Source organism: Durio zibethinus, chromosome 6 (genome assembly GCF_047325235.1).
Source record: "Durio zibethinus cultivar Kanyao isolate XHJ-2024 chromosome 6, ASM4732523v1, whole genome shotgun sequence".
Classification (NCBI taxonomy): domain Eukaryota; kingdom Viridiplantae; phylum Streptophyta; class Magnoliopsida; order Malvales; family Malvaceae; genus Durio; species Durio zibethinus.
In genome coordinates this window covers 19,856,494-19,880,076 of record NC_143167.1, presented here as the reverse complement: position 1 = coordinate 19,880,076, position 23,583 = coordinate 19,856,494, and the positions used below count along the sequence as shown (strand labels likewise).

At 30.1% G+C, this 23,583-nt stretch overlaps 1 protein-coding gene across 2 annotated transcripts; it reads right to left on the bottom strand.

Annotated features, from left to right (window-relative positions):
- Positions 1 to 897: 897 nt before the first annotated feature.
- On the bottom strand, positions 898 to 7,197 carry LOC111285347 (O-Glycosyl hydrolases family 17 protein). Of its 2 annotated transcripts, XM_022874756.2 has the most exons (3): positions 6,175 to 7,197; positions 1,437 to 2,451; positions 898 to 1,317 (listed from the first exon to the last, which is right to left on the bottom strand). In XM_022874756.2, exons 1-3 carry the CDS (start codon positions 6,516 to 6,518, stop codon positions 1,306 to 1,308), a joined length of 1,371 nt encoding a protein of 456 aa, XP_022730491.2. In that variant the 5' UTR covers positions 6,519 to 7,197; the 3' UTR covers positions 898 to 1,305. The 2 variants fall into 2 exon arrangements, with proteins under 2 accessions (XP_022730491.2, XP_022730490.2); XM_022874755.2 differs by having other exon boundaries at positions 1,212 to 2,451; positions 6,175 to 6,659.
- Between the last annotated feature and the right edge of the window lie 16,386 nt (positions 7,198 to 23,583).

Below are 23,583 nucleotides of genomic sequence, written 5' to 3'. Positions count from 1 at the left end.
TGAAAAAAATATTATATATTTAAATTCTCTCAAACTCATAACCTCTAAATATTAACTCTAATCATTTATCAACTGATTTAAAAAATAGTCAACGTTGTTGCTATTGTTCTTGAGTAGCTCTAATGCATTCTACACTAACTCCAATTAAATTAACAATTTTATTTACAACTTTGCCACTAACATCTTTCCTCTCCTCTATGTTTTTTTCTATTTACAGCTTCCCTTACTCTCTTTCATTTTTTCTTTTCTCATTATTTTGCCTTCCCTTCCCAATGTGCCAGGCAAAGCAATACTGTCTGGTGTTCTAAATTCTAAACTTTATGTTTCTCTAGTATTTATTTTTCCACGAAGTGGTAAAATCATACATTTGTTGTACCTCTATTATTATCTTGAACAAAGAATGTTAATGGCTGAGCCAAAAAGAAAAAAAAAGAAAAAGTATGCCATGGAAAGCATGACTCCTTCAGCGTATGAACTTGGTAGGGATGATAAACGCACCGAGACAGATTCATACTCCCCTTCACTCTAACCTCATTTCTTAATAGTTTCTTGATATCGACTCAGACACATAATCGGCGTCATATTTGACTTAATTAAAATTAATTCAATGATGTTAATTCAATAGAATGTTCATGCAAATATTATTTTTAATAGAAATTACATCTAAATTATATATAAATATATTATTTTTTATTAAATTAATATTTTAAATTAAAATATTAAATAATAATTTTATTAATATAATATATAATTAAATAACTAATAAAATATATATTTTTATATATACCCTAAAACGAAACAAAACAAAACACTCTAAATTTGACTCTGACCAGCCTTAACAATTTTTGTATGAAAGCTTATTCCGACCCAATAACCTTGAGTTTCAAAAAATAACTTATATCGAATCAAAGCAAGGTAGAACCTATGAATACGCATTATTTTAAAATCTCTATTCCTAAATAAATGGGATAACGATAACTAATCATAGGATAAAACAAAAAACAAAAATAGAAATAAAAACCAAACCAACATGATTAAGGCCCCTTGGCCTTAGGAATTGACCAACAAACCTGTAAACCAGAAACTATGCCAGTCCACCTATCCAGGATGTTAAACCCATCTAAACCCACCTCACATCAAAATATTAAATCCGACTCAAATAATTAAAATTCTAAATCAAAATCCTTAGCTTCAAAAGTTTGCCTTCAGGATAGCAAAATTCAAGACATCTTTACCATTTATCGCTCATAAGCTTCAATACACCTTCCAACAGCCAACATTGTGAATAGTTTGTAGAATGATACCTCAATTAGAATCCTACCAATTCATAGAACCGTTAGCAAAATAAGAATAAGAACAGAAACCAAACCCAATTGCTTCAGGGTAAACCCATATCTTTGTGCAGCAGCGGATTCATAATACGGCTGGATCATTACCTGAAATTTACAATTTCCCACTGTGGGAGTGGGATCGATTTTTGTGATCATTGAAAGATTCGGAAATTTGCAGGCTACTTCAAGCTGGTTATTCTTCTGAAAATAACTGTTAAAGGCGTAAGATATGTTCCCCCTAGCATCAAGATTTCCACAAGATGTTCCATAACCAAGGCTAGTACAGTCAGCCAGCCCACATGCATAGCTCACACTTGGTGCCACTTGTGGGTCATCAAGTCTGGCTGAAGGCCTCATCACACACCATTTCTTTTCCAAGTAATGAACATCTTTTGCAGGAACTAAAGCTCCAGAGTTTGTAGTACCAAGGTTGAGAGGATATTTGGCCTGCCCATCAAAAGTAAAAGTCCCCCAGTGGCGTTCAAAATTTCCTGGAGCAATGCTCTTAACATCCTCATCGATCAAACTAAATAAATATGCATCTATCGGCCCAGGTCTCATTGGGGTTCCCCTCCCACCTGAAATATGAGACATAAAACCTTGATTGAAACGTCGGGCATACTCTATGTTAGCATTTTGGTCTCCATCAGTGGGCCACCCAATCTCCCCAACTATAATGGGCAAATTTGCAAATCCATTCTTCTGTAATGCATATGCAAGAGTATCGAGATTAGCATCAAACATGTTGTAGTATAGTGTCCCACCATCATTTAGTGGCGATGCATTGCCATCAAAGAATGCATACTCGACTGGGAAGTTGGGATCAGAATAGAGGCTTATAAAGGGATAGATGTTCACTGTGAAGGGAGCACCACTAACACTCAAGAAGTTGACAATTGTAAGCATTAGGTCATGGATATCAGTACGGAAGTCACCACCGGATGGATAGCCACTTGAACTTGAATAAACATCAGCATTGAGGGGAACAGTAACCTTCACTTGGCTACCAAGCCCAGCTTTTACCAGGGCAGACTGGATGTTCCGAAGAGCAGGGAAGGTTATTCCAAGGTAGCTGCCATTATACGTCTCCAAGAAAGGTTCATTACCGACAGCAACATATCTGTAGACAAAGCAGAAGCTAAGTTGGGGAAATGACAATAAAATGCAATGGAAATTAAAGAATAAAACCTGGAAATATGCCAAAATTTATGTCATAGTCTAACATCTTAAGGATGTATGCAGTTGTAAAAAAGCTCAAATACATGAATATATAGGGATATTTCCAAAAATGATAATCAAGTGGTTAGAAAGAGAATAGTTATTATACTTGATCAAGTGGTTAGTGCAACAGTCCAAACCAAATTTCCCAGTCAATTGCTTTGCCTCATAGACTAGCTAATCAGTTTTAAGACCAAAAAGATCAATGTCAACTCACATAAGTCGTTGGGAAACATTGTATAAGCAAAGATGAAGTTTCAAGCAAATTTGCAGGGTTATTGCACTGAGAAGAGGCATAGCAAGCTTAAAACTTTAACCACACGAGATAAACCGTCGATGCATCCAAATCAACACCAGACAGAACTTAAGTTACATATTAAGTATGTCTTCGCTAACTAGTCATGTCTAGAGGTGAACAGCCATTTTCCAAAGAGGAACAAGCCTTTTAAGGATATTTTAATTAAGTGTCAGTCTAATCCTTTTGGTTACTTTATTAATAAATTCTTTTCAGCTGAGAAAAAAGGGTTACCAGCCCAAATACCTCATATATGTAGAAGTACATTGTATCAAAAGTCCTGATGAATCAAAATCAAAATTCAGGTTGTAGGGATATTATGACATGCAAAACTATATTATACAAGCAATCTGGATAGGAAAAGTAGAAAGGGGAGAAAGAAGGGGGGAGTGCGGGCACGAGGGCATCTATTCAGAGAAAGGCTAGGATTATAGCATATTTGAGTTAGATCATTGAAGCTTAGTAGTATCATAACTAAATAAGACCCCTGAAGAGAAAAGAAGTACCAAACTATTCCCTATCTTTAAAAAATTGGTTTAGAGTGCCTGAGATCATGCAAAAGATTCTCTAGTAATCACTATGTTTGACATTACTCGTAAAATAAAAGCAGCCTTGGATAAGATACACTAATGATTGGAAATCAATATGATTAACTGCATCCCAATTCAATCACTTCTATTACTTAGAATTTGGAGGAGATATGAGTGATGAAATGAGAATCTCTAATGGACATCCCATGCATATTAGGTAAAATGGTAGGTGATTAAAAATGGTTAAGTTTAATCTATAAGTCCATATCCAAGCTTTTAAAATGTTTTACAAGGATTATTAAGATGTGCTATAAATAAAACTCATATAAACAGTAGTTATTTTATATAACTTCTAGAAACTTTTGAATACTTTGGTCATTCAATCTAATACCTGCCAAATACAAACAAGCGTTATGAACTTAAAAAACCAGTCCAGTCCAATCAACAATCATTTAAAACCAGTTTCATTGATTGACAACACAATGAAACATTTAATAAGATAACTTTGTGACAAAAAAATAATGTCTGCAAGGAACCAATTATTCACAAAAATTAATGGTCAAATTCTGAATTTAGTCCCCATAATTTACCAAAACTTAGTCAGTCTAATATAATTCATATAAATTGAGTCCCTATACTCTCAAAATTTTTCAATGGTAGTCCAATCATTAAAACCATTAAGCTTCCTCAACAAAGATTGTTGACATGTGCATTGACCATGCTAACATGGCATTAACCCAACTGATGTTGCGTTGTTTGGTGCTTGGCTAGAATTTTGGAGAATTTTAAAAATTAAAAAAGTGTTGCATAGCTTTTTTGGTGTTAAACTTTCAGGTGCTTAACAGCACCACCGCTTGTCACCAGCATCAAAGACTTTTTCTCCTTCATTTACCCAACTGCCTTTGATGCATTCTAATCTCATTTCTTGTCTTTCTTCCTCCCTCCTTCCTCTTCGTTTCATTCCCTCTCTTTTCTTTCTCTTAGTGTTTTATTTGGAATAAGATACCTTAATTTGTGCTTAATTTGCATTTAATATAAGATTATAACAAGGACTAGGAAAACAAATTCAAGAAAAAATGGTTGCCTTGGGCCAAAACATGTCATGTAGCCACCTAAAAAGCGACATGACAATTTAAATCTTAATATCTCCAAAAATTCCAACCTAACACCATTAGTTTGATCAATGACACATCAATACAATCAACACATACATCAACAATCTTAATGATCTTAATGGAAGTTTGATGATGTTAACAATTTGATTTACATTAACAAATTTTGAGAATAAAGGTTCTCAATTTATGCAAATTATATGAAGGGACTAAATCCAGAATTTGACCAAAATTTATTGATCATATGAATATTCTTACTTTGCTTTTCAAAATAATAATAATAAAGAAAGAATGTTAACTTGATTGATTTAGATAAAAAAAAATGCCATAATGAATGACTACATAGGGAAAAGGCAAGGACCAAACTCATTGAGATAGGGTCAAAGCAAGGATCAAAAACAAAGGGGCCATATTCTTATGGTTCCGACTAAAAAAACAACTTATATTTAAAATCTTATACCAACGTCCGAGCTTTTTACTTAATGATAGACGTATGTACCCCCTCCTCATAGAGCTAGATTTAAATCCTTCAGTCCCCCAAGAAAGTGAGATTATATTGTTATTTAATATGATTTTGCTAATTCTTTTTTAACAAAATTACAATTTGTATTTTTCCATGAGCTCCATATTCAAACTTTTAAAGGTTTTCATAATTTCTTTATAACAAAGTATTATTAAAATTTTATCATCAAAACATTAACATTTAAACTTATGATATATATATATATATATATATATATATGGGAGCATTTCATTTACAATTCTTTTTACTACAATACTACAATTATCAAATCACAATAAATATATTATCTACGGGTCCAGCACTTGTAAGTGTGAGTTCCATATAAAATTTTGATGGTCCCGACACAATTTTGAATTGTGATTGGTTAATTGTACTACAATCATTGTAGGTAATATTCCCACCAGAGACAAGAGCCCAGACTTCACCCTTGATCAAAACAATAGTTTAAGAAATTACAACTAAGAAACTAGGACAACTTTTCAGAAATTAAAATTAATTTAATTATATTTCAAGAAAATATAGAATTTATTTTGCTAATTATTTTCCGAAAAATTAAGTTTACTTGCCTAAAATAAAAGGACTACCACTTTCGTTTTCATTAGTAGAACTTTTCACAATTTCTTCAAAGAGTTTATGAACTTTGCTATATTCTTGTATTCTGGGATCATAATTGCCTTTGGCAAAATTCATTAGAATTCATCCTTTCATTTCCAAAGTACCACATCAACGAATACAGTGCCAATTACAAAGTCAAATCAAACCAGGTTACCGAAATCTAAAGGATATTTTAGCATAAAGGTCTAGTTATTCTATATTAAAATTTAAATTCAAACTGACCACCAAAATTTTAATTACTGAAGCTTCAGCTCAAATAGCAGTCAGAACTGAAAGCGAAAAAAGAGAAAATGTCACATCAAAAATTAAGTAAGGAGGGCCTTAACAACGTATATAAATAAGAAATTTTCAAAGATGAAATTCAATTGATGGTTGATCAAGGAAAGCAGAATTTCAAAGAAAAACACAAGGATAACACATTATATTGACTTTTCCAGCCACAGCGGATGTAAATAATGACATTGGCCATTAAAAGTTGTAATCTAAGCAACAGGATAGGAGCTGAATTGAACGGAAAAAAAAACACAGAAGGAAAGAATAGAAAGCTAACCTGATGTTGACATTATTGGAGGTGATATGTTGGGAAACATTTTTGGCAACCCATTTCTCAGCAGCCTTCATGCTGCCACCCACAGAAGCAAGCATGTCATTTGGTATTCCCACCATGACCTCAATCCCAGACTTACCCAGAGCCTTAAGTGTACCATAATCTGCATCAAAAAGCTTCACTCTTTGAAACCCATTATCTCTTAGTATCTTTACTATAGTGTCTGGGGGTAGAGGGTGGGATGCCTGTGTTCCCCAGTTCACACCAATTCCAGTAACGCTGCACAACATCGCAAACAAATATAAAACCCCAATATTAAGTCCATCTTTGACTGAAACTTTCGCCATATTCTTCCTATCAGCAGCTTTAATGTTAAATTTTAGACCTTTTGGTTCCAAACTAGCACTAAAGGCAGAAGATTGAGATTAAATGGAAGTGGGTAAGCAAATCTAGTAAAAAGTGGAAGTTGGGAATGCAAGGGTGAGAAGATTCAGGGAAAAAGTACGAAAAGTTTTGATGTGGGGAGCACATATAATTAGCAGAAACACAAGCAACAACCATCAACTCAGAAACCCATATCAGAAAACAAGAGAAATGAAGTAAAAGTTACCCATTTACTGATATTGGAAAACTACTGCTACTTATTACTGGTAATGGAAAATGATTTAAGACTCCGCCGACGGTTTAACCTTATTAAACAGCATATATTTGCACTACTGAAGAATTTGAAGAGCTCAAAATCCCAGTAGAGATTGCAGGAAGATGGTTTCAGAGAAAGGGAATTATTAGTAAGGAACGGATATGGTGGTTAACAGAAAGAAAAAGTAAGGTTAAAAAGAAAGAAAAAGAAGAGGCAACGCGGACATGAAGAAGTTAAGGATCCATCCTTCCAGCCGGTGGAGTGAGAAGACGTTGAAGAATCTATAAGCCTCCGCCAGCCAGCCCTGCTCTAAAGAGGAAAGAAGAGAGAGAGAGAGAGAGAGAGAGAGAGAGGAAGGAAAAAACAAAGTAAAGCAAGGAAAAAGCAAAGCAAAGCAAAGCTAAGCTAAGCTAAAACAAGAAGAGTGGTACCTACCTGACAAGTGCAACATCTAGACAAAGCACGAGAACCAATTATAATAAAAAATTTCCTTTTGCAGTTATAATACAGCAACACTACGACAGCGGTTGCAGGCAGCTCAGGTTTGACGGGCGTCATTTATTGACAGCTGAGGAATCGAATTCGGATACACCAAATCCAAGATTACTTTACCGTTATGTCTTGACGGTCGTTAGTGGTGGGGTTAAATATGAGATTCTTTGAATTATGATGGTCAGATCTGTTCACTATAATCCTGGATCGTTGGATTCAAAATGTAAAAAGATTTGTGACTTAAAAGGAGAACCGGTTCGTGAGGTAACTGGTGTAACTCAAAAAGGGAAATTGAAGCCAACTATCATAATATAGCACGAAAAAGGAAATGCCGAAGTGGTTTTTTTTTTGTGCCTTTTGTGATCGGGGAAAATTCGAAATTCGAATTTGCAAAGTTGAGATTTGTAAGTTTTGTTTGGGAGGGTCTTCTATTTTCAAATGCCGCTCTTTTTGTTCTCAATTTTATCATTTAATTTCAACAAAGTAAGAAGAAATTTAATTTGATATTTAATTGTTTTAGTAATATTTATAAAATATAAATTAAAGGTTTTACTTGATAAGGTAAATAGAAAATTAAAAACATGAAAAACTAAAAGAGAAGAAAAATAAAAAGATAAATTTTTTTCTTTTCATTGATATATTTGATTGTAAAGATAGAAAAAATTAAAAAATTATTATAATTTTCTAAATATATGATTTTATCATTATATTTTTTTAAAAATTAAAATATTTATACGAAAGACACTCTTATAAATATACACGACACTTATATCTTTTTTTTTTCTTACTCTTATATTTCCAATGTATGTTTTATGAATAAGAATGAAAAATGAATTCTGTTTCCTATAAAAAACATTCAAAATTTATTCTTTTCATTGTACCAAACATAAAGTGAGAATAAATTAATTATTAGCAGTAAATTAAAGTATATAAGTTAAAAGTACACTATACTAATAATAATTTTAATATATTTAGTTTTACTTTTAAATGCAATTAACTCTTATAATCTTTAATCCTAGAAATATTACCTGCCCTTCACTACAGAATTAAAAAAAAAAAAATTATGTAAATGTTATTAATTTTTTAAAAATGTATATTTTTTAATATTATAGTTGATATAATTAATTAAAATTTTTAAGAATTTATTTTAATAAAATGAAATGTAAGTTAAAAGATGAAACAAGTATTTAAACACTTTATTTAATGATAAATGTATGTAAGTGACTAAATCAAAGAGTTAGTTTTCAATCTTCATCTTAAAAAAAAAAAAAAAAAACTAAAAAAAGCTAAGCATGAATATAATTTTCATAAATTATATTATTTCTTGTATAATAAGTATTTTACTTATAAAATAAAAATATTTCAAATACATTATTTAATCTTAATTAAGCATATTAGTTTTATACTTTCAATTTTTTGATATTATAAAATAACAGTATATATAAAATTTTTTATTATATATTATTAAAGTTGGGTTTTTGACCTATTTAAGGATTAAGCTATTTGTTCAAATTCGTAAACCCATCCAAAATTTAAAAAGGTTTGGGTATGAATTTTAGATATGTTAAATAGGTTTAGATTTAAATTTTAGGTTAATTTAAAAAATGGATTGGGTCTTGGGCAAAACATTTAAGGTTTAGGCCAGACACAATCCAAATAGCTATTTTATATTTTAATATTTATAACTATATTTCATAAAAATAAATGATGATTAAATAATACATGTGCATGCATGAATACCCTATGCCTATATATATCAATCTCATTCAAACATCAAATTAAATTAACAAATTAGTTTTTTATGGTTTATTTTGTTAATATTTATTTTGTCATAGTTAATATTTATTATAAAAATATTTTTATTTTTTATTTTAAAAAATAAAATAAAATTTGGGCAGGCTTAAACAGCTTATTCTAAAAACCAGCTAGACTTAAATAGCAAAATGAGGCCTATATTTTTGGATTGAGCCGAACTTGGACCAGTTTAGCGCTTATTAATACCTTATTTAAGCCTTATTCGAATCTAACTCTGCTTAGTACATGAACAGGTCTATTAGGCTTTAATCCAATATAAAAAAAATAAAATCTAAAGTTGTTAATCAAATCTAATTGGGTTTGATTCGAATCAAGCAGGTCACAAGACACTAGAGTATATTTGGGTTGAATATAGATGTAGGCTAAGTTGTTGGAGCAAGTTATATACTACCTTTCCTTAGCTATAAAAGCAACAATGTTTTAGTCTTAGATAAAATCCAAAATGGAGTAAGTTTTTTTCATTCTTTAATCTTCCTTTCTTTTTCTATCATCAAATTATTTTCCTTTCTTTTTATAGATTCTTTCTTCTCAAGAACATTGATATCCCAACCTACAAACCACTGTTGTTCATGGCCTCCTCCACCATAAGCCTTAGGTAGCCATCATCTACCAATCACCAAAATTGAAAAAAAAATCCTTTTTCAAAATGTTACTATTCAAATTCAAAATTATAAAACAAAAACGATTTTTAGAGAGAAATAAAAGAAGAAAAAGAGAGTAGAGAAAGAAATAAAGAAAATGTGAATAAGAGAGAAAGAATATGATAATTGTATTGCATAATAGAATGCCTTTCAATTCCCTATTCGCTCTTTTTTACATTGGTTAAAACTTATCTAGCTCTACCCTGAGATTTTAGGATACCAAAAACCATTTTCATATTATCTCTCCTCCTAACGGTAACAACAACTAAAATACTTTAAAAAAAAGAAATATAGCATTAAAACATAGGCCATAACAAAAAAGTAAAATAAACCAGCCAACAAATAACAAAATAACAAGTCCAATAACCTTTTTTAGCCTAGCATGAATAAGTTCGTAACATCATTTCCTCCTTGAGAATGATCTTTGTCCTTAAGGATCAATTACAGGAAATTTCTTTTTTTTAGCTTAAATAAGACCTCTCAAGTTGCATTTTTTGGGAAAGAATTTGTCTGTTGCATTAACAATTCAATAATAGCCTATTTCATCTCTTGACTATCATTTTGTCTAAAATGTAAATTGGTTCCTTGTTCAAAGTTCTATCTTCTCCCACAATAGGCAACTGTGATTATAATATAGAATCGCCTACATGTTTTTTAAGTTGAGAAACATGGAATGTAGGATCAAATTTAGATCTCTTAGGTACCTTTAATTTATAGCCTCACTTGTACTATTCTTTTTAAGACCATGTATGGTCCAAAAAGTTTGACAACTAACTTATTACAACTCATATTCATCATTGATTGTTGTCTGTAAGGTTGTAGCTTGACATGGACCTAATATCCTATCTTGAATTCCCTTTCACTCTTTCTCCCACCAACCATCATCTTCATCATTGCCTTAGCTCATGTCAAATATAATTTCATCATTTGAATTGTAACTTTCTTAGCTTGTATGCTCTTGCCTACTAACGTCACCATCGAATCTCATGTTAGATATGGTAGATGCATTAGGGGAGGTTAGCCATATACCACCTCATAAGGAGTTGTGCTTATGGAAAAGTAATGATTGGTGTTATACACCATTCTGCCAATGACAACCATTTACTCCACTCCTTTGATGCCTCATTTACCATGCATCTTAGGTAGGTTTCTAAACACTTATTGACTATTTTTGTTTAGCCATTAGACTGAAGATGATAAGCAATAGACATGTTTAAAGTAGTTCTATGCCTTTTGAATAGTTCCTACCAAAACCTACTCATGAAAACTTTATCTCTGTTTGAAATAATCAAGTTTGGCATCCCATACAATTTAAAATATGATCCATAAAAGATTGAGCTACTATTAAAGCTGTGAAAAAGTGATATAGTTATAAAGTGAGTATATTTGCAAATCTGATCTAGCACCACCACTATAGTATCTTTACCATGGAATTTAGACAAGTCTTCTATAAAGTCCATGGAGGTGTCATACCAGATTCTATGAAGTCTATAAAGTCCTTGCATTGCTAACATTCCCTAAGTATTCTTTTCACATATTTTTCCATCACCTTCCAATACAAGACTCTTGTAATCCTATGCATATTCACATTTATTCTTAAGTGCCCCTAATAAGGATGTCATGAAAATAAAGTAATAATCCTTGTCTCAATGCTAATATCATTCCCACTACTAGTTTCCATTTTCTCTCAATTGATTTCTACACCAAGTATACTAAAAATTTAAAGTTGGATTAGATTGCAAATATTCTATCAGCTTCTGCAATCTTGGATCTTAACTCTAAGAATCTTGAATTTTACTCAATAAGCTAGTACATTTTGTGAATTGTGCCAAAACTTGAGTTAAATTCAACTTAGGTTTTCTTGACAAAGCATCTGCCACAATATTAGAAGCACTTTTCTTATAGATGACCTCGTAGTCACAACCCATCATCTTAGTAATCCATAATTGTTATGCAAGTGTAGTAGCTTCTTTAGTAAAAAGGACTTTTAAACTTTGGTGATCATTTTTAATAATGAAGTGCTTACTATCAAGGTATACATTCCATTTTTTTACTACCAAAAGACAACCATCATTTTTTTTTTTTATATACAAAAAGAACTTGATGTCTTACTAATAATGCCTTACTAAATAGGCTATAGGCATCATTTCTTAAGTAGTGGTCATAGTAGTTTTTAACTCTTTGAAAGATTTTATAGTTGCTTCATTCCAATTAAAAGCAACATTTTTTGAATTGTTCTATTAAGGGTCTGGCTAGTATACCATAATTTTTGATGAATCATCTGTAATAACTTGTAAGTCCTAACAACCTTTTCAAGTCTTTAACAGATTTTAAATAAGGCCAATCTAAAATGCTTGAGATCTTGTGTTTACCCATTTCCATTCCACGGATAGAAATTACATGCCCCAAATACTTTATTTTCGTTGCCCCAAACTCACATTTACTTTTCTTAAGGAATAACCTATAAGCTTTAAGAAGCTTTAAAAAGTTCCCCAGTTATTTTAAAAGGCTATCTAGGTTAGATGAGTATATGAAAATGTCATAAAAAAACACTAGTACAAACCTCTTTAAAATATGCCTTAAAGATACAATTCATAAGGCTCTAAATTGTTAAAGGTGCATTTGTTATTGTCAGCCTTTTCCATTTACTATTGTCACCTCAATTTGATAATTCTATCTTATGCACAGCCCAATAGCCTTGGCTATTGAAATGTCTATGAAGTTGTGGATGCTTCTCGAATAAACCAACATAATCAACTTATGGTTCTTGATAACTCTTTGTATTCTCATAGTTTGGAACCCATCTATACCATGTATGGCATATAGGGATAACATCAATTGTTCTTGAGCTTTATTTGTAGTTAATAAAACTTCAAGATTGTCATTACAATAAGAGAACTCTTTTGGTTTTCCTTTCTCCTCTTTATTTAAAGGGAGTTGTGTATCGATATACAAAATAACAATAATGAAATTTTAAAAATTTTCAACTCCTTAAAGCTAAAATCAATCAACAAGATCATAACAACACAATAATTAGTTTTAGCTAGGAGTAGATTACCTCTTGTACTAATTTTTCTTTACACCAAGCAAGAGCTCACTGAATTTGTTTTAGCACGCCTATGGCTATCCAAACACCTAGCCTCTAATGGTGAACAACTACGAAAAAACTTTCTCTAAAAATGGAAGGAACAAAATCGATACTCTAGCTAGTAAGTATCGTAAAAACATTTTTTTCTTTTTTCTCAACTTTATTCTTAACACATGAGATAAAAATGTATACTTTATTCTTCTTACAATAAGAACGGCTAATGTTCCTTATACAGATAAAGGTTCGGCTCTCTCAGGGTTTAACTTAATTCCTAATTAATTCTTATGCATGCCAATTACTATAACAAATGGACATTGTATCTATTGTTAATTCCTTTACCTTTGGCTTTAACCCAATCCAAATTAAGTCAAACTTAATTTGTCCAAATTTAAATCTTTCATAATTGTCTTATTATATGTGAATTATTAGGTTTTTAGAATGCTAGCAATAAACATAAGTATTATAATCTTTATGTTCAAACTTAAATGAATCAAACCTTTTGAGTTCATCATTAATTCTTTAATTAGCCACTCATATTTATAGCTCATGTTTATGGCTACATTGTTATGACCCCCAATTATTCAAGAAAGTCAATGTGGCTTGACAACCAATCCATGTATGGTTTTGATGTATAATTAATATCTTTTCGTCACTAAGCATATCAGCTTGAATAATAAACATGGTTTAGTATCTATTCAATCTTGTTGAACCATGTTAAGTTTTGTCATTAACATTAGCTCACAAATAAGCTTTAAAATAATTCTAACCTCTTATTTCACTTTAGCTAAAGATTTCTAGAGTTAATTCAATGAAAACTAATTAAGATACTCTCTTGATCACATAAGGTGATGAATTCCATCTTGATTACTTCATGCATCTTCATATGCTTCATACCATACCCATCTATAGTCAACTGGAGTATTCATGATTAGAACTATAAGTAAAGTAAAGTCAAAGTATAACATTCATCATATAAGATAAGAATCTTAGGTCAACGGATTACTTATATAACCATCACCTGAGAATGTAAGTATAGACACTATGTAAACTACCATATAGCATTATCATCTTAGGTCATGTTCAGTGAACTTACTCTTATAACAAGCACCCACATATTAGCTCAAGTTTATCTAAACTTCAAACTATGAGAATGGCTACTTACTTCATGAGTAAGAGCATAATCATGTACTAATCTTAATATCTTTGGTTAATGTCTTCTTATTGATAAAGTATCGACTAGAAACTTTTAGAAATATAGAACTTTTATGTAACAAGGATCTTATAATTATAATCTCATTGTAATTTTTTTGTAAAGTTTTGTTTATATTCTGAGGACTTTATCATATAAACAATAATAAAAATACATATAAGCTTGATGATAAAAATAATTATGACCTTTATAAGATATCAAATATCAAAATATCACAATATGACAATGTTTTCACCAAAATTGATTTAGCTTAAAGGGTATATTCCAAATTTCTCCCACTTCCACTAAAACCAATCATCTATGTATCTAATAACATATGTGATTTATGTTTATCATGTTTTAACTTGGTCAATACTTTAGTAAAAGGATCAACAATATTATTCTCAGTGGGTACTTATTCAATTTTAACATCACCTCTAGAAATGAAATCTCTAATGAGATGATGCTACCTCGATACATGTATGGATCTTTAATAAAACCTTAGTTCCTTCACTTAAGCGATTACCCTATTGTTGCCATAATAGACAATTATCATATCAATAATGTTAGGAAAAACACTTAGTTTAGTTATAAACCTTTTAATCCAAATGGCCTCTTTTGTAGTCTCAGATGTAGAGATGTAAATGACTTCGGTTGCAGAATTAGTAGTTGTGCTTTATTTGAAACTTTTCCAACTCACTACTCCACCATTCAAAATAAAAACAAAGCCATTTTGAGATTTGCTATCATTTTTGTCAAATTAAAAGCTTGCATCATAATAGCCCTTAACTTGGAGTTTAGCTTTATCATATATAGAAAACACATCCATAGTTTTTTTCAAGTATTTAAGAATTGTTTCATAGCCTTCTAATGACATTCACCTAGATTTGCTTGATATTTACTTGTTATGCCTAAGGCATATGAGATATTAGGCCTTATGCATAACATTACATCCATGATAGATCCAATTGCCAAAGCATATAAAACCTTATCCATATGATTTTTCTCAGTTTGTGTCTTAGGACACATGTCTTTGAAAAGATTTATGCCTTGCAACATTGGTAAAAATTTCTTTTAAACTTTTCCATGCTAAAGCTTTTTAACACTTTGTCTATGCATTTGGATCGTAAAAGACCAAACAACCTTTTTGATCTATCTTTATAGATCCATATTCCCACCCAAATCTTTTATAGAGAACTTCTTTGATAACCAAATCTTGGTAGATTATTACATAGGTATATCATTCCCTATAAGCAATATGTCATCCATATATAGCACTATGAAAACAATTACACACCCACTGGTCTTTTTATATACTTAAGGTTTATCTACATTTTTTATGAATACAAATTCTTTAATTGCTTCATCAAAATGTATATTCCAACTCTTTGATACTTGCTTAAGTCCATAGATGGACTTTTGAAGTTTGCACACTATGTTGGCATTTTATTTGGATTCAAAACTTTCGAGTTGTGTCATGTACACTTTTTTTTTTGTAAATTTTTACTAAAGAATGTCATTTTGACATCCATTTGTGATATCTTATAGTTGTGGTATGCTGTTATTGCAAACAAAATCTTAATGGATTTTATCATGGCTATACGTAGAAAAGTTTCATCAAAATCAACTCTTTGTTTTTTATTATATCCTTTTGCAAGTAGCCAAACTTTGCATGCCTGTACATTGCCTTCCATATCAAAATTTTTTTTTGAAAACTCACTTGTACCCTATAGGTTTTATCCTTTCAAGTGGTTCCACCAAAGTCCAAACTTGGTTTGTATACATAGATTTCATGGCCTTATGCCATTTTTCAAAATCAATGTCCAACATTGCTACTTAACAAGTAGTATGATCATCATTTATGATCAACTTATCCTTATCTACAAGAAATTCATATCTCTTAGGAGCTATGCATCTGATGCCTTAGCTAGGCTCAAGTTTCATTCTAATGTCAATTTGTGTTTCTTGAACTTCTTTAAGTTCTACTTTACTCCTACTATTCTCTTTAAGTATAAACTCTTTTTTCAAGAAAATAGCATGTCTAAAAATAAACAAATAAACACATTTTGTTCTTCAGAGTTATAGAAATAATATCTTATTGTTTCCTTTGGATATTCCACAAAATTAAACTTAACTGATCTAGCTCCAAGCTTGTTAGCTTGTGCATGCTTCACATAAGTATCACAATCTCAAATCTTTATTTACAACAAGTTAGGTCTTTTACCTTTCTATCTCTCACATGGTATGACGCCAATAGTTTTAGATGGAACTCTATTAAGGAGATAAGTTACTGTTTCAAGTGCATAACTTCAGAAAGATATAAGAATATTTGAATTGCTCATCATGAATCAAACCATGTCCAAAAATGTCCTATTTCTCCTTTCAAAAACTCCATTGTGTTGTGGTGTTCCCAATGGATTCCATTGTGAGAGAATTCCATTCTCTTTTAGATAACCTTGAAACTCATGGCTTAAATACTCTCCAACTTGACTAGATCTAAGTGTCATGATATTCTTGCTAGTTTGCTTTTTGACCTTTTTTCTAAATTCTTTGAACTTTTCAAAGGATTCAAACTTGTGTATCATTACATACAGATAACCATATCTTATATGATCATCAGTAAATATAATGAAATAAGAGTATCCTCCTCTAGCATTTGTATTCATTGGACCACATACAATGAAATGTATTAGTCTAAGAACTACACTAGCTGTTTCTCTTTTTCCATAAAAAGGTGATTTAGTTATCTTCCCAAGCAAACATGATTTACAAGTTCCATAAGATCTTTAACCCAAAGGATCGAAGTATCAATGTTTAAGTAACTTATTGACTCTTGTTTCATTTATATGACCAAGCCTACAATGCCACAAGTAAGATTGATTTGGTTTATCTAATTTAGGTTTCTTAACATTTATGTTGAGAGCATCATTATTTAATCTAAAAACATACAAACCATTATCATATATTCCATGCCATAATAAGTATCATTTAAATAAAAGAAACAACTATTGCCTTTAACATTAAATGAAAACCATCATTCATATTTAAATAGGAAATTAAAATGATGTTTTTTGTTATGATTGGAATATAACAACAGCCTTTGAGTTCTAAAATTAAACTAAAGGTAAAGGCAAATAATAAGTCTCCATGGCATATACGATAAAACTTGTTCCATTTCCAACCCGCAAGGATACCTCTCCTTTATTTAAGGATCTACTTTTCTTTAATTCTTGTATGTTATTACATTAGTGAAAACAACATCTAGTATCTAATACCCATAAAGATGTATCAAAAAGAGATAAATTAATCTAAATCATAAACATACACGAAGTAGAAGTCTCTTAAGACTTTTTTTCCTTTAAGCTTGCCAAGTAGTAAAAGAAATTATGTATCAACATAAAAAGTTATAGTAGCAAAATTTTAAAATTTTTAACTCCTTACAGCCAAACCTAATAAACAAGATCATACAAACATAGCATATATGGGTTTCGGCTAAGGTTGGTTACCTTTGATGCTGACTTTGATTTGCTTCAAGCAAGTGATTATCCAAATTCTTTTGCAAGCCAAATAGTTGTCCAAATGTGTAGCCTTTAATGGCAATCCACATGAATATTTGTGAAAAACCTTTATCTAAGGATAAGAGGAACAAAGCCAATATGCTGGCTAGTAAGTATTTCAAAAAACCTTCTTTTCTTGTGTCTTAAGTTTATTCTCTTTAAGTTGCTCTTTGCTTATTTTTGCATCTAGCTTTTTGTAAGAGAGGTTCTCGTATTCCTTTTATAGAGGTAAGTTCAGCTAATTTAGGGTTGTGCATAAATTGCATAATTCTCAATTAGTCTTTGTGTTAGCCAAATGTATATAACAATGAGACATTGTGTCTTTTGTTTTATTTCCTTTATCTTTAGGTCTAACCCAAACCAAAATAAGTCCAACTTAATTTGTCCTAATTTTTAACCTTTCACAATTGTCATGTTGTGTGTGACCCATTAGATTCTTTAGCATGTTGGCAATAAACATAAGCATATAATCTTTTATATTTAGCTTAGATTAATTAAACTTTTTAACTTCATCATTAATTCTCTAATTAGCCAATCTTATGTTTATAGATCTTGATCAATGCTAGCTACATTGTTATGACCTCAATTGCTAAAAAAAGTCAATATGAATTAACAACTTATCCGTGAATGGTCTTAATGTATAATTAATATCCCTTTATCACTAAACATCGTGGCTTGAACATTGAGAATGGTTTAGTGTTTACTCAATCTTATTCAATCATGTTAAGTCTTACCTTTAACATTAACTTACAAATAAGCTTTAGAACAACTCTAAACTCTTATTTTGCTTTGGCCAAAGATTTCTCAAGTTAATTCAGTCAAGACTAATTGAGATACTTTTTTGATCATACAAGGTGATGAATCTTATCTTGATTACTTCATGCATCTACATATGCCTTAGGGTAGACCCAACAATACTTAATTAGAGGAATCTTGTTTAGAACCATAAGTAAAGTAAATTCAAAGTATAACATTTATTATATAAGATCATAAGTAATCACAAGTTAAAGGATCACTTATATAACCATCACATGAGAATATAGCTATAGATATTATGTGAACTAACAGACAACATTCTCTTTTCTGGTCATGTTTAGTTAACTTATTCTTTCGACAAGTACTCATATATTAGCTCAAGTTTACCTAAACTTCAACCTATGTGATTGGTTGCTTGCTTTATAAGCAAGATTTTAACCATGTGCTAATGTTAACAACTTTTGTCAGTGTCCTTTTATTGATAAAACATTGACTAGGAACCATTTTGGAATATATTGCTTTTATGTAGTGATGATCTTATAATTACAATCTAATTGTAATTCCTTTGCAAAGCTTTATTTATATTTTAAAGACTTTATCATGTAAGCATCAACAACCAAATACAATACAAGTTTAATGATAAAAAAATCAAAACTTTTATTAGTTATCAAATACCAAAGTATCACAAATATGATAATATTTTAACCAAAAATGATTTAGCTTACAAGGTAAATACCAACAAGTAGACCATGCAATTCCTCTACCAATTACCTTTCTTACCATAGTGGTGACAAACAGCCTTGTTCTTTTTTATGTTGCCAGTAGGCTTGATAGACTTGTTTGATTCTTCTTTCTTATCTGCCTTTTTGTTTTTCTTCTTTTTAGCCAATTTTTTCTTGGTTTTATATGAAGAAACTATAAAAGCCTTAGACTTTTGATTCTTTATGGATTTCTTGGCAATGTCTAGCATGTTCATCAATTATGGTAATGACACTTCCATTTGATGTATATTGAAATTTATCACAAATTTTAAAAAGCTACTAGAAAGAGATAACATGATCAAGTTATCACTTAACTCATATCCATCACAAATCCTAATTATCCAAGTTTCTCAATCCAATTGATCATTTTGAGACAATGCACTTTAACTAATGTGCTTTCAGATTTTATTATTCAAAATTATTTTTAAAGGTCTCAAACTTCTCAGTTCATCTTTCTTTGTCAAATAATTCTTGAAGGTACAAAATGATTGCCAAAGCATCTATATTTTCATGTTACTTTTACAACTAGGGGATCATGCTAGCTGTCATGATGCATGCTACTTGATCAACATGATCTTTATAGGTTTCATAAACCCACCATACTTCCTCATCAACACTAGCATCTAGTTCCAATAGAACCAACTCATCAAGAACATAAAACCACATCCCATGTGACTCCTAAATCAATTGGGTAACAATTTCTTATCAAACCACATCTAATGTGATTCACCCAATTATTACCTCCAACATTATATGGTTAAGGTTTTATGCATTCGAAAATATAATGTTGTTAGGTAAGAACCGTTAACCATAACATAACCTTATTTCAAATAATGAGTGCCTTTAGTGAGTCTAACAAACTTTCACTAGTAGAAAGTTTTGTTTGTTATGTTAATGGAAGGCATAAAGACTTAATTTTTCATAAGGGATTTTTGATTCATCATAGGTGTCATAACGTATCGGTTCAAAGGTTCGATCACTACATGTAAACATTTTTGAAAACCAAAAAATGAGGAGTCACCACCAATCTTTTTTAGGGTGTGATTGACCATCCAAAATTTACCTTTTCAATAAAACAATAAAATAGGTTTAAAGTTTATTAAAAAGACAATTTTGGTTTATGAAAATAGGATTGGGTTCAGAGTCAATTATGCATGGGGAAAGATTAGCACCCCCACAACGCCCATAAAAATTGGTACCAATTGATCATGCTCTAACTCTAGTTTTAAATAAAAGTGGTTTTTGTTTGAGATTTAATAATAATTTTTTTTAAGAAAGAAAATCAATTGAAAATCTTTATTTAGGAATATTGTGAAAATCTTTAGATTAAAAGAAAAATCTAATAATTCTCCAACATCTAGGTAGCATTCAAAGATAATCTTTTCCATCCAAGATTCGCCATAAAATTCCTTTATTTAGGATTTGTGAATGTTGTATGGAACTTGGTGACTCTGTCCTGGAAATCAAATTTTGAAGCTCGGATATTTGCATGGTCAATCACTTATCCCTTTCATGATCTTATTAAGAACTTGATTATTGCTTAAACTACTTAATGCTTTAGCATGTTTAGTTCATAAGACTTACTTAGGCTGAAACTAGTGAGGACCCTTAAGAAGGCACAAACTTAAGTTCGTAGAGTCTATCAATAATTTTTGTTAACTTGGCGAGCTGTTTTGTCATTTTTCGAATGTCATAACCAATTCCTTTTGATTATGTTCTAACACATTGATTCAAGCCTCCAATTGATCTTCTATATTTTTAACTTCTTAAACCCACTAAAATAGATTTTTATTTTAGGGTTTAAACCAAAGTGTTTATGCTATTATTCTTGTTGAATGAATGACACAAAATAATTCCTAATTTGCATGCGACACATAATATGTTTGTGAATGCCTAAGTATGATAACAATGCAAATATATTTACAAAAATGGAACAACCCAAAATATACAAATCACCTTAACGATGAATGTAGAATGCAATGATTGAATTCTAGAAAAATGACAAACTCTTTAGCTATCCTAAATCTATTTTTTGCATTTTTCTTCTTTCTATTTAGACTCTATTTCTATCTTAATTTTATTTGCACTATTATTACCCTTAAACATAGATTGTATTAATGTGTTCCCCACATATCCTAATTCAGATACTTTTTATGAATGAGATTGGCATAGCTCTACCTAAGGTTGGTCATTTAAAGCTCATTATATGATGGGCTGGAAAGTGACATCATCGTCTATTACAGACTAGTAAGGCATTTCGATCCTCACCCATTATAAGTTGTAAATGAAAAAGGTTCAATATGAGTAAAAGCATTTTAGTAGCAAATGTGGAGGCTATCACCTTACAAAAATATAGCTACTTAACTTTCTCATAATAAAAACAGAGCCCGAGTATAGATTTCATGCAAGCAAGTGAATATGCAAAGTGTGTAAAAAGATAAATCACCCAAAATAACAAAATAAATACAAACAACAAAATCAAAACTAGATACTAACTATCATGTAATGTTTTTTAAAGAATCAAAATGAAAAGAGTTAGAATTAAATATCAATTACAACCATTAAATCCAAAACTTTAGATAATGCATAATTAATTTCTACCTTAACTCTCAAAAATCTCTAGTGGAGTTACCAAGCTATCATAATGTATCGATCCGAAGACTTAATAGCCAAACTTGAACATTTTTGGAAATAAAAAAAGGGAGTTACCATCAATATTTTTAGGGTGTAATTAGCCACCCAAAAATCTATCTTTTCATTAAAATAGTAAAACAAGTTTAAAATTTATTCAAAAATAATTTTGGTCTATGAAAACAGGATTGAGTTCATTAGTCTGTTATGTATGAGGAAAAATTAGCAACCCTATAGTGACCATAAAAATTGGTACAAAAAAAATTATGTGCTATCTATAATTTTGGATAAAAATGGTTTCTATTTAAGATTTAATATAATTTCCTTCTTTTTGAAGAAAGAAAATCAATTGAAAATCTCTATATAGGAATATTGTGAAAATCTTTAGATTAAAAAATACCTTATATTCTCTAATATCTAGGTAGAATTCAAATATAATCCTTTTCATCCAAGATTCACCACAAAATTCTTTTAAAAATAAAAATAACATTTTTTGCAAATGATAATTGTTGGTGACTCTCTAACACTTAAACAGAGTACAAAAAAATTATTTTCCTTATAATGTTATTTTAATTTTATTATTTTTTTGAAATCAATTTTTCGAAAAAATTTTCATGCAAAAAAAGAAAGATGCAATAATTAACCATAAACATTGATAATTAAAATATGTACATATTCATAATGAGTACAAACAATTATCTAAATAAATATATGCAAATATGTGTCATAAGACTTTGGGATCAGCTCTTAAAATATAAAAAGACCACCCAGACTCCCTAATCTCTAAGCAGAGTTCAGCTACAACTATTTATATTTAAGATCTTATTTTCATTTTTATTCTTTATTTAATCTTATTATTGCTTTGATTAAGGAATTATATGAAAAATCTTAATGAAATAGGATTTCCTAAATATCCCATCCTTTAGGCAGCATTTGGGAGCAAATTATTTTCTTAAAAGTTTTCATACAAATCTACCAGATTTTATGATAGTTTTAGGGTTTTGGTGGATTTAGATTTCAAGGGTAATTTGGGTTTAGGTTTGCATATAGGGTTTATGATTTTATTTTAGGGTTTAGGGTTTCATTTTAAGGTTTAGGCTTTACGGATTCACTTTAAGGTTTCAAAAATTTACAAACCTCTTTAAAAATCTCTAACATCTAGATAAATTTTCAAAGTAAGCTCTTTGTTTATGATTTTTAAAAATTTGTTATTATTATTATTGTTACACTTTTCTCCTTTTTCATTAAAATTATTATTATTATTATTATTTACTATTATTATTTGTTATTATTTCTTTATTTTTACTTTTATATTTTCAATATTCTAGAGTCTTTTTTAAAATCAAATTTTCTTTAATAAAATTTAATTCCCCAACAGTTACTCGAAATTAAACTTTTCAAATTTTGATTTTAAATCTCCTCCAACATTTAGGTATGGTTTTTAAAATATTTTCTTAGTTGCATTTTTATTTTTATTTTTATTTTATTACTATTTGCTTACCACTTATTATTATTGGACAATTAAATTGTAAATGAATTAAGTAATCATCGAAGTTAAAAGTGTTAAAAATTAGTAAATTAACAAAAACAAAACCAAAAGACCTAAACCAAGCCACCGTTTTTAAAATAGGAAATGTGCATGGCACCAACAAGCCTAAAATCACTTCTTCCTTCTCAATTTATATATAACTTATCTTATTATTTTTATTTGTTATTGTTATGTTCATTTTAAAGACCATTTATCATATTTATCATATTTTTTGGAGAAAAAACATCATCATTTTTTGTATAAGGTATGTAGGAATGAACTTTTTGTACAAAGCCGTGGATTTTGAACACTTT

Excerpts from the sequence above, each read along its gene's own strand:
- LOC111285347 (XM_022874755.2), bottom strand. The coding sequence starts at position 6,518 with ATGGCGAAAGTTTCAGTCAAAGATGGACTTAATATTGGGGTTTTATAT. Across the intron at positions 2,452-6,174 it reads TCCAATAATGTCAACATCAG|ATATGTTGCTGTCGGTAATG; the intron begins GTTAGCTTTCTA and ends CTTTGTCTACAG.